The sequence below is a fragment of the Puma concolor genome, chromosome B3 (genome assembly GCF_028749965.1).
Source record: "Puma concolor isolate L17-30 chromosome B3, mPumCon1.1.hap2, whole genome shotgun sequence".
NCBI lineage: Eukaryota > Metazoa > Chordata > Mammalia > Carnivora > Felidae > Puma > Puma concolor.
Genome location: NC_141672.1, coordinates 53,421,853 through 53,434,497, shown reverse-complemented (window position 1 = coordinate 53,434,497; position 12,645 = coordinate 53,421,853). Strand labels below are relative to the sequence as shown.

Here is a 12,645-nt window from a genome sequence, read left to right as displayed (position 1 = left end):
GTGAGTGACTCATGCTTTAGATTAAACTTCATCTTCTTCAGGCCTTTCTATCAAAGTTCAATCCCCTGTGCATGTCAGTACCATGCCAGCCACACTCACAAGGATCCTGTGCTTAAATTAATGCTTCTATGTTGTTACCGTGAAATTCTCAGCAAGTTCTGAACACGGGATCTGCTTTATATTTCCACAGGACACCATAAATTATGGAGCCATGCCTGCCCTTAATAGTGATAACACCTCAAATCACAGTATACATTGGTGTACTGAATAATGTTTCTTAAAGACAGTAGGAAATTATAAGGGAAGGGAGAGAGACACAAAATGCCTAACTCAGAGTAATAAGAGAAAAGAAAACCTAAAAAGGAAAGCTATGGGCACAAATTAGCTAATTTCTTTATCTAGTAATTATTTTGGGGGGGGGGGGGGCCCTGGATGGCTCAGTTGGTTGAGTGTCTGACTCTGGATTTCAGCTCAGGTCAGGAACCCAGGGTCATGGGATCAAGCCCTGCATCAGGTTTCAGACTGAGTATGGAGCCTGCTTACAATTAAGATTCTTTTTCTCTCTCCTTTTGCTCCTTTCCCCTGCTGAATATAAATAAATAAATAAGTAAACAAATAAGTAAGTAAATAAATAAATAAATAAATAAATAAATAAATAAATAATAAATAAATAAAATTACTTTTTGAGTACCTACGAAGTACTATGTATTGCTCCAGATGCTGATATTATAATAACAAGCAGTACAGACAAAGGCCTAGACTACATGGAGCTTCCACTCTAAGGAGAAGACAGACAATAACCAGGTCTGTCTGTGATGGGTGGGGGACAGCAAAGGGGAGTGTTTTAAAAGAGGACTTAATATATCTCCTTTTATCTCTAGCATTGTTACATTTGGTAACCAGATCAGATGGTAACAGTTTAAGAAATTTTACTTATTGTAACTAAACTTTTATTACTAAGAGGCATTTCTAGAATATTTTCTGCTTTTCCGACATTTCTTTTCACTTAGGATTTTTAGAAATTTCATGAATCAATGCTAGTTACCTCTTCTCCTTTTCTCTTATAGCCCATAGTTTGAAATGGGTAATATAAGTAGTATATTTGAAAATGAGTGTCAGGAGCCACCAGGGTGGTTCAGTCAGTTAAGCATCTGACTCTTGATTTTGGCTCAGGTCACGATTGGACAATTCATAGGTTCAAGCCCTGCATCAGGCTCTGCACTGACAGTGTGTAGCCTGCGTGGTACTGTCTCTCCTTCCCTCACTCTCTCTCTCTCTCTCTGCTTGGGATTCTCTCTCTCTCATTCTCTCTCTGCCCCTCCCCTGCTTACTCACTCAGGCACACACACTCTCTCTCTCTCAAAAATAAATAAACATAAAAAAAAAGAGACAAAGAAAATGAATGTCAGAACTAATTTTGTAGATATTATATAATACTCCTTTCTTCTGTCCATTCTACGTTCCCTCTTTTGTCTAAGTTTAATGTTGAATGAACTATGCTACCATCAGACAAGTCTGTTTCGATAGCAGTATTGATTGTTTGGATCTGGGTTTATGTCACTGGTTCTGGAAAAAAACAAACAAAACAAAACAAAACAAAAAAAAAACAAGAAGCAAACAAAACCACACAAACAAGCAAACAAAAAAAGCATTGTTCACAATTTAGTGTAGACCAATTCTGGAAAATCGTCCCTCAAAAATAAGGACAGAGGGGCGCCTGGGTGGCGCAGTCGGTTAAGCGTCCGACTTCAGCCAGGTCACGATCTCGCGGTCCGTGAGTTCGAGCCCCGCGTCGGGCTCTGGGCTGATGGCTCAGAGCCTGGAGCCTGTTTCCGATTCTGTGTCTCCCTCTCTCTCTGCCCCTCGCCCGTTCATGCTCTGTCTCTCTCTGTCCCAAAAATAAATAAACGTTCAAAAAAAAAAAAAATAAGGACAGATAATTCTGGGTCTTACAAAATTGTTCTCACTCTTGCAGGAAATAACATTGTGGGATGTCACCTAGCACACTGATGTAGGCAATCAATGGATGTCTGTTGACTGAATGAAAACATAAACAATGATGACTAAGCATATCAACAGCTTTCTATGAGATATCCTAAAATGGTGCTAGCAGCAACTTGGAAATAAAGTTCAGATAATAGTTACTATCAAGATAGCTATTATTATCATTTTGCCTAGAAAGTGACTTCTGCCAAACACAAGTAACTTTCATCCCTCTAACCTCCTTTCACATTAACCGTGGCTGATAAAAATGAAATATCTCTTAGAAATAATGCGGAATGGTGAAAAGTAAGCACATGTGGTCAGCCTGAAGATGGACCTATGTCCCTTAAGGAGTAAAATCAATCCATTGTCCACCGGAATTTAAATCATGAGAAGACACAAAATCACAAGTCAATCTGTTACCACACGAGAGTCAAAATGCCGCCTGACTGGAAAGGAAAAGCCGTTTAAATGTTCTCAAAACAGAGTATGTCTGCTGGCGACATCTGTGCTCTATGTTTTCAACACGTATTATTCACCCTAGAATTATACAAAAATCCTAAATTGAAATTCAGTCTGGTAACAAGCTGGCAAAACAAAGCTACGTTGGTGTCGTCCCCATGCATACTGATTGCAGTTCACAGAATCACAAGGCTTTTTAAAAACATCCTAAGAGGTAAGCTAGCATGTCCTCCCATACCAAAGTCCTATAATTTACCTCATCTACAGATGCATGTTTAGTCGAGAGAAAATTGATAACACTTTCATTTTTAACTTTAAAAGAAGGAATTTCACTCCAGTATATTTTTATATTTAATCGTTCCCACTGTGAAGAGATTCTATCGTAATGTTCTTCAAAAAGTCACATCGGATTACAAGTTAAACACTTTTATCATTGGTTTGAATTGGTGGAAAATGCATTTCTTATAAATCTTGTATTTGAATACTTTCAAATGATCTCTTAGTATTTGCTTCTTAGGACTAAATATTTTGCTTGTTTAAAATTTCCAAAATTTGCCTTAACTCTTTAGGAATTTGTTAACTTTATTAATTAATACAATTTTAGGCTCTACAGAGGGCTCTTAGTTAACTTAAAAAAAAAAAACCAAAACACCTGTTACTATTTAATCTGGAAGCCTATGTCTATCATAGCCAATGCTATTACTGTTACTCACACTACTTCTGTAAAACCTCCTATAAACCTAAATCAAAACAGAAGTAACAATGTCTTTTAACGTGATATTTATTAGACATTCAGAATGTTAGGACTGTGGTTTTAGGAAACGGAAATAAGAATGTTCTTAGCTTGACTGAAGACTATTTTGTCTGCTAAACATAAAGAAATGATTTTCAATGCAAACATCTTTTGCATCACAAATATGCTTCTTACCTGTGCTGCTGGATATATTAACATCAATACTGATATCAGATATTCCTCCTCCCTTCAGAGATGCTACACATGTGTATGTCCCAAAATCCGTGAATTTTAAATCAATGATGTCCAAGTTTGTCGTTCCCGGGGAGACATCCGGATCAGTCTGTGTAATAACCATCCGCTCAGAACTTCTCAATGGACGACCATTTTTAAACCAACTAAATGTTAACTCCTCAGAAGGAACAGCTTCTACTTGGCAAGATATTTTCACCTCACGCCCAATCTGGATGTTGTCATCTTTGTGATAAGGATCTGGTGTGATCCAAAATCGTCCTTTTTTTAATGCTAAAACATAAAAATTCCATAAGTAGTTAGTGTTACTTCCATAATATTAAGGATTCATTCACTCTAGGTAATCATCTCTGGGCTGAAATAAAGTAAAACAAAATAAAATAAAGTGTATATATGTTTCTTTGTTGTGTGCATGTCAAAAACCTCATTCAGGAAACCTGGAAACAGGCTGAAGATCTAAGTCACTTAGAGATTCTGAACACTGATTTTTATAAATTGGATAATATTTTCCAGTGATATAAAAGATGCTTTATCTATATATGATACTTAAAAATTATTGCCAATGAATTTTGAACACACGATGTAACTTGTTTTGTATAAAATCATTTAGGTATTAGACTTAAAAATAACAATATGGATCATAAGCCCAATTCAATACCTGTGCCACCCTTTAATTATGGTGCAATTTCACAGAGAATATTGCACAAATGTCAGATTAAAGAAAATTCTTCTAAGATTTTATCTACATGCTGACCAAAACTAGTTTGGTAAGAATTGAGTCAGTTCATATTCATAAGGCATTTTCACATATTTAAATAACCTGCACTGAAGAGAATTAAAAAAAAAACACATTTGCTATGACTGTTCTATTTCACCATACATAGATGTTTCCAGTTGAATCTGTGTGCTGGCTCATGCAGATGGCCAGAAGAACCTCTTGGCAGATGGTTTGGAAAACATGCTGTGTTTGTATCCTAACAGCAGTGCTTTCTGGGTCTAAGGGCAGTACTGTTCTCTTAACATGTGTCAGCAGTGATAACTACCAGAGACTTTTGGGGGAGCATCTACTGGCCTCCCAAGGGCCCCAGTTCTAAACTTTGAATGATACCATGGGACTCAATATAGAATAGGGTTTGCACATTTATTTATGGCAGTGATTCACAGACATACATTCTTCTCTTTACTAACATCCTACTCATTTCCCTCCCCCTTAATATCATTTAATACCCCTATATGATAAAATGTGGCATATGCACTGAAACATTAATAATCAGAATAAAATATTGTCTGTTCACTTTTACCATTAACCATATATAAATGACACTGGCAAAAATGATGTGAATTTAAAAGACCTGCAGATAATGGAGGCCTTCTCATTGCATTGTGGGTGACCTTTCTTGAGTTTAACCTGATTTTTCTTAGTTCATCCCATAAAAGCAAGAAAATACCATGGAAATCTTAGAACTATATAAGAATGCACTAGAAATTAAAAAAAATTGCTTTTAATTTTATTTACTAGTCAGCCCCATATATTTTCATCTGGTTTTTTGTTTGCAACTGAGTGAGGAGAGATAAATGAATATCAAAAACAATGTTTATATATTTCTTTTTATTCAAGAAAAATTTATAGGGCTCCTTTTCAGAACTAGGTGCTAGATGAGGCTCTTATTACATGAGATGAACAAAGCAGACATAATCCTTACCCTCATGTACTGGTACAGCATATTTTGTACTCATAGATTATAGTCCAATTTATCCACCTGACACTTAGGATACTCCTGTCTAGAAAAAACACACTCTACATAGATATTAAATGTTATAACTTTGAAGAAATCTGAATCTCAGAGTATCCTTTAAAATATTGTTCAGAAAAGGCACAAATCTTCATTCTTAATGAAAACACCAAAAAACAAATATTTAAATCACATTCTCATACCGTTGTTTGTTACATTTTTCCACAAATAAAATGCTAACAATCATTATTTATTGCTAACAATGTCTTTATCAGTATATGACTGTAGGATGAAATTAAGAGAAATCATGTCATTCTATTACCCAGAGTGTGTGTGTGTGTGTGTGTGTGTGTGTGTATACAATTATATTTTAACAGGCACTGAAATACAACTTTGTGGCTAGAAAGAAAAATGTGCTGAAAATGCCTATATTTGGTATATAACTTGTGCACATATATTTCAAATATAATTAAAGTTCTATAGCACAAAGTAAATTGTACCCTACAATAGTTTTTCTTTTTTTAAGAGTCCCCAAAAATTAGTATGTCAAGGAGCATTTACTTTTGTCAGCACCATAATATTTAAATGAGTTTACTTTCATTTGGTAAGAATTTTCCTGATTCTGTTTCTACAGAAAAAAATGATAAACCTAAATAAAATTTTTAAACAGACAATTCTTAATTTTAAAAGTTTAAATGTATATATTAATTTATTAATAGCTTCATATGGACTTACATTGAGAATAAATTTCATTCCAAAATTATTAGGGTGGCCATATATAAACACAACAAAAACTTCTGATGTTTTGGTGATTAATATTTATTTACTAGGCAGTTACTGTTAGGTCTGCTCTCTGCCTAGTGACATAGTAAATGGATACCACCACTGAGAGAGCTGCAAGTTCATCAGATTAGTTAGATTTAAACAACAAAACAATTCAAAGCCACTGATTTTTTAAAAACCATAAAATATTTATAGTATGTGTTCCAAACTGTTTTATTCATGGAAAATAACTTTTCAAATCTGAAGTATTAAAAATATTAAAGATTTTAACTCTAATAATCAATTAATTAAAAAATTCAATATGGTTTGCAACTGTATTTTTTGATAAAAAGCAAAATAATCAAGTGGGCTTTTAAAATGAACTCATTGCCACAAATATTTGTTGTTCTCAGTATCAGGCCACTCTGTGACTTGACCAATGTCAATCACATTAGTCTTCTGAATGACAGATTCTAAAAAGGAAAAGAGGGACAAGTCAGTCTGGCAAGTGAGCTAAAGTTAAGGAATCAGAATAAGAAGCATGGATCATTTGACTGGAGAGCCATCTCATTGAGTTTGTCTTATGTTACCTCATAACAAAATACCTAGTTTTGCACACAGAACAGAAATGTTCTAAGGGAAAAGAAATAATGTGTATGTGCGTGCGTGCATGTGTGGGAATCCACGCACAAACATCTCTTGGACCAGTGGCCAGTTAAATTTATTTGATTTTCTAATCTTAGCTCCTCAGAAAACTAAAAGCATGCCTCTGTAAACTAGGCACAAGTACATTAAGATCTTGAAACCTAATTCTAGCTTTTCATTTATATGTAGTCCAATATGGGCAATCTAATTTTTATGGGTCAAGTGCATCATTTATAAAAATAGGAGGTGATAGTAGTAGGCTTCCTCTGAGACTCATTGTGAGAAATAGCTTATTAGCAATAGTGTAGAGCTTTGAAAATATAAAGTGTTTAATATAGTTAATCAACTGGGAAGCAGGTTCCTTCATTTATAATTAAACACTCTCTTTTTCAGTGAACAATTTAAGGTAGTTCATGCAATGTTAATTTAAAGTCATTTCCTGCTAACCAGTTAAGATTTAAATGCTTAAAATCAATCTGCGATTAGTACCAAAGTATAACAAGGATCCAACAGACATAACAAGACTCTAAAGAACTAAAGAAATTCTACGGAAAAAGAAAGGAGAAATCCCTTTCCCCAAATGCAATTTCTTAGTCTGACTATTGAAAATCCCCTAACACCAGCCTGAGAGAACATTAGATTTAGCTTAATGTATCATAAATTGTGATGGATGAACCTCAAAAGGTACTTGTTTAGTCTGGCAGTTCATGTAAAGAATTGGCATCAGGCTGAGTCTCTGTTTGGGATAATCAGTTTAGAAACACTGCCATATAACCCATAGCCCCCGTTTTTGTTTTTGTTTTTTTAATATTGTGAGAACTGAATACAAACTTGGCCCACATTCTCTTCTGACAAGTTACTCGTGAGTATATTCTAGATGTACTCACTGAAGTCCCTCTACTCTGAAATTTAAAAAGGTGCCCTGCGAATAGAATGAAACCAGTGTGTTATAGCAAGGCCACTGCAAAGATCTAGGTGGGCTTGCTGCTTGCCTTTCCCTAGAGTTAAAGTATATTTTTGCCTATGAATGACTACAGCTATGAAGAAGATTTCCATTATATAAAATTAGATTACTTCTTGAGTTTATTTTTGAACGAGAAACCACTGGCTTTGGAGAAGTCTATGCCTGTGGCTTCCAGGAATATAGGCTCAATGCAGATAAAGACAAAGAGGAGGCTATGAGGTTGTATCTTGCCTGCAACTATAAACTTAAAATTATAAAATGTACTGATTGTTTGTCAACTGTTCCACAAGTATACAGCATATAGTAGTTCCAAAAGAAAATATAGTTTGTAGATACAGCAAAAATGACACTAAATGAAGTGATACTCAAAATGTTTTAAATTTTGGAGTGCCTGGGTGGCTCAATCGGTTGGGTGTCCAACTTTGGCTCAGGTCATGATCTGGCAGTTCACAAGTTCAAGCCCCGTGTTGCATTCTGTGCTGAAAGCTCAGGGCCTGGAGCCTCCTTCTGATTCTGTGTCTCCCTCTCTCTCTGCCCCTCCCCTCCTCTCTCTCTCTCTTGCTCACTCTCTCTCTCTTTCTCAGAAATAAACATTTAAAAAATTTGTTTTAAAAAGTTTTTAAAAGTCAAATTTTAATGAGGAAGCACCTCTTTGCAGATATGAAATATCAGGTGTCAGTCTTTTAACCTCTGCTGAGAACATAGCTATTTCACAGGGATGATGAGACACAGAGTGACCACCACCCACTATTCTAAGTAGTTAAATTACTTTAAAAATCACAAAGTGTACCAATTCTTATACTATCAGTAGGGTTCTGGACTGCAGGAAAACTGGCAAAATGTTTCTGGGAGAAACAGATCTAGAAATCATTAATAGTGTAGTCAGATAAACAAAAATTGATTTTCTATTTCTTTATTTTCTATTAAAGACAATAAAAATATTTAAATGGAAAAAGAAGTATTTGCCAGTTTCACATGATGTCAATTGAATAAACAGTTGGAAATAAATTACATTAGCAGAGCAACTTAAAAAATAGTAAATTATAGTGTATATAATCTGTCCTATTATAATTAGATGTCAGTCCTTCTCTTCAATGAGAGTGTGAACGAGAGTGTGAAAACCTAGGGAGTGGGGCCATGCCTCATCCTTCTTTATGGTCTCCAAATTTTGAAGCTGGTTCCTTGGTAGAATTGGTATTTAGAGGTTTTGTCAAATTTAATTAAGTGTGACATTTCAAAGCATTAACTTTACAAATGCCAATCATTTCCATTCAGTCTGATATCTATGTTAACTCTTTTTGTTTGGTAGTCTTGTATTCTGAGATAAATCATGGCAGAGGGAATAAGATAGAGAAAGGAGAAGAGATTTGATGTCCTCTAAGGTCCAGGGGTTTTGTTATAGGAGCAGAATAATGCTTGGTGAATTAACAGTATTAATATAGGAATATATGTGAAGAAGAGGATTCGGTACAGAAAAACTCAGGAGACCTCATTCCATCATGGCCAATGACTAGCTAGTTATGTATCCTAGTCATATAATGTGTCAGGGACATGCACCATCAAATTAACATCTGTTACTCATCCTTTCTTTGTAAGGAGCCTGAATTTCATGCAAAAGGGTGTGTTTACATGCTTTAGAGCTCAGTTGATAATCATTTCTAAGGAAAGATGAAAGAATTAAGAAAACTGACATCTAAGCACAGTTATATTAATTGAAACAGTATTTGCTAAAACTTGTTTTAGAAAAAAGTCATTAGGGATCATGTTAAAAGGAAGCAGAACAAATAGTGTTGGGAGATTGACTATATGAATAAGTTTGCTTTCCTGCAGAACTTCCCAGAACTTTGAACATGTTAACACACACTTTGCAATACTCCTAGAGGGGCTTACGGTATTTTTAAAAAACCTTTATTTGTGGAACATCTTTCAGGATCAGTATCTTACAGAATAAAGAGAATCTATCAACTGATGAGAATCACTGAAAAGACTCTAACATTAGATTTCATTCTTGATGTTTCAGGAATTTCCATTATGCAATCACAAAAGTAATGAGAAGATACAACTCTTTAGTAAAACTAAAATTTAAGATTAAAAAACTAAAGGAAAGGGAAATATTTTTAAACTCAGATGTACCTACTGGCACATCAAAGTTATAAAACATATTTCAGAGACATGACATAAACTTATCTGCACCAACAAAGGTGTGTCTCTTTCCTTTCCCAATTAACCAGCATTTTTAAAAATTTAATTTATCAGTTTGTTCCTATCTAGGGAATGCACACTTTGGAATATGCAAATAGCATTAAAAAGGGATTAAGTATATTAGCTTCTGTACAATGTGCAATTATTGATATAAACTCGTAAGACAATCTAGCTCAGATGTTTGCAGAAATAATATTTACTTATTTATACATTATGTTGTTACGAAAAAAGCACGTAAAGTGTTATTTTAAGAAGCAGTAAGAGGTGCCTGGAAGCTCAGTCAGTTAAGCGTCCGACTTCAACTCCAGTCATGATCTTGCGGTTTGTGGGTTCAAGCCCCGCGTCTGGCTCTGTGCTGACAGCTCAGAGCCTGGATGGAGCCTGCTTTGGATTCTGTGTCTCCCTCTCTCTCTGCCCCTCCCCGACTTGTGCTCTGTCTCTCTCTCCTTCAAAAATGAATAAACATTTAGAGAAAAAAAAAAAAACAAAAAACGAAGCAGTAAAGCTTCTAGAAGATGGATACAAGTAGGGAGGTACTTTTTTTGTATATATTATTAGATATTTGTACATTTATTTCCCTTTATCTAACAATTCCAATTGCCAATCTGTAGTGTGAATAATGCAAGAATGAAAAAAAAAAATCATTACATCCATTTCCTGAAAGCACTTTAAAATAGCACCCCTGATAATCTGAATGCAGAATTAGATGCTGGAAGGAAGTTGGGGTTCTATTCAATTATGAAGTATCAAGGCTTTATTTATTTTATGAATTTTCTCAAAGCTAATTACTGTAGTTAATCATTCAAGTTGTTTAAGCAAAGTATGGTTGAATTTTAATTGTCTTTTAAATGTCCTTGCTCAATAAAATAATTGCAGGTAAGTATTTTGAGTAGTAATTAAAATAAGAAAGGATCTTTTAGATGGGCATAAATTTTCCTTTTTGGTTTAAACCCTTCTTTGAGAAATGGAAAAAGAAATTGACTAAAATGATATTATCATTATCATTATTATTTTGCCATTGATATCACTTCAGCTCTATCTCAAGGAGAAAATGTATATTGTCCATAAATTATCAAAGTGCCTTTATAATGTCATAAATAAAGACAAATATTTTCATACCACAGCTACTACATAAATGGTATTTGACACAGCACGACATGTTCGCACCACTCATCTGCATAGGAGAATGTTAATCAGCACAACTTCCTGCCCTCTGATGTCACAAATTAGCAGGTAGTCTGAGTTCACCTTTCCTATCAAATTTAAGAATACCCCTTCACTACGAGAAATAAGAACGTGCCCACAGTAAATTATATTTTTTGTTAGTTTGTAAGGACCCAGGACTAGAAACAGCTATAACATCAACTGCAGCTTTGAAGGGCCTGTGCTAAATATAGTTCTTTTGAAGTCCTTTTGAAAACAGTACATCCTTAATATTTATGGAATCGATCACGTAGCAGTGAAAACTGGAGGAAAATAATGAAACTAAATGAAACTAAAAATCTTTCTTTACTTTTCTTGTTTTCTTTGTTTTCTGTCTCAAAGTTATGGCCTTTTTCCTTTCCAAACTCATTCTGCCCATCTGGCAGCCTCTCGCACTGAACCCTGATGCCTCGCATTCTTTTGGGTATCCACTTGCTTTTGAAATTTCAATATTTTCTTTTCCATAAGCTATTTACTCTTAGCATAGAAAATTATTTCGGTCACATCAAAACTTAAAACACTTTTTTTTCTTAATCCTGAAAATCCTTGAAACTATTCATGGCATATTTCTTAAAAAAAAAAAAAAAAAAAAAAAAAAAAAAAAAAAAAAACACAGTGAAACCCCAGTTACCCCCACTATTCCATCATGTACTGATCTACCTGGGCAGTTCACACACTGGTTTTCACTGGTGCTATTATGGCATCGAAGACTCAAAGGTTAGCAATAGCCTCTTAACAAATTAACTCAATGACTTTTTTTCTCCAGGTCTTCTCCATTTTTATATACCACTTATATTTGTACTCCTTATCTTTTTACATTATTGATTTCTTCCTTCTTGAAAATCTCTTTTCTACTGGTGTCTATGACTAGTAAAATATGAGATCATATTTATGAAAATAAATAAATCAGTTGGCTTTGCTCATCTGCATCACCACTGTCATGCTATGTTCTCTAGTTCCTTAGTTTATACGTATTTTATCATCCATATATAGTTGTAAAGTCAGTCTTTGTTGGGAAGGAAAGAATTTTTATAAATTATTTTGCCATAATTTTAGACCACGGATATTTTCCTTAATCCATTTTGCTGCCCATGTTTGGGAACATGAGATCATTGTTTGTTTGTTTTTGTTTCTTGATAAAAGATTGTGACTGGATCTATGCACATTTCAATTTAAAACAACTGTTAAACCATTGATATATATTCTTTCATTTTAATGTTAAAGAGCAAGAAAAATAACCTAGATATATTAAATGACCAAATGAAAAAAATCTGTATTCCTTAGGAATTTCTATAAATGACCTTAACTACCTTATCTTGCCCTGTAAGAATCTGAAGAGTCAATACCATTGATGAGACCACCTAATTCTGATAATAGACCATAGGACAAGTGCCTGGATTTGTGGGTTAACTAACAGATGCCAGGGCTGCTAAAATGAGGTGTGAAAAGACAGGCTCCAAAACTAAATAACTTTCATATATGTGTTATAAAGAGAAATGTGTAACATTTACTTTAAAAAAGTACCTCCTACTTGCTTTAGAAGTTTTTAAAGCATATTTTAGAAATACATATTATACATATTATAGTTCATTCTCTATTTTTAATGAGAAAATTGTGGCATATAAGGAAGTAAGGTCAAACGATGGTGGCATAGAAATGTTTTTACATCCCATACAGTTGGTAGTTGGGTTATAAATTGGCTCTGA

The 12,645-nt window shown here is 34.3% G+C and overlaps 1 protein-coding gene across 2 annotated transcripts in view; it reads right to left on the bottom strand.

The window, feature by feature from the left end:
- Positions 1–12,645, bottom strand: part of MDGA2 (MAM domain containing glycosylphosphatidylinositol anchor 2) — an 870,482-nt gene that overhangs the window by 223,017 nt on the left and 634,820 nt on the right. For both annotated transcript variants that reach the window (XR_015252395.1, XM_086709827.1), the window contains exon 7: positions 3,374–3,703. Coding sequence is in view for 1 of the 2 variants with exons in the window: in XM_086709827.1 (XP_086565953.1) it covers positions 3,374–3,703 (330 nt within the window). In the remaining variant the exon portion in view is untranslated. The remainder of the gene's footprint in view (positions 1–3,373; positions 3,704–12,645) is intronic.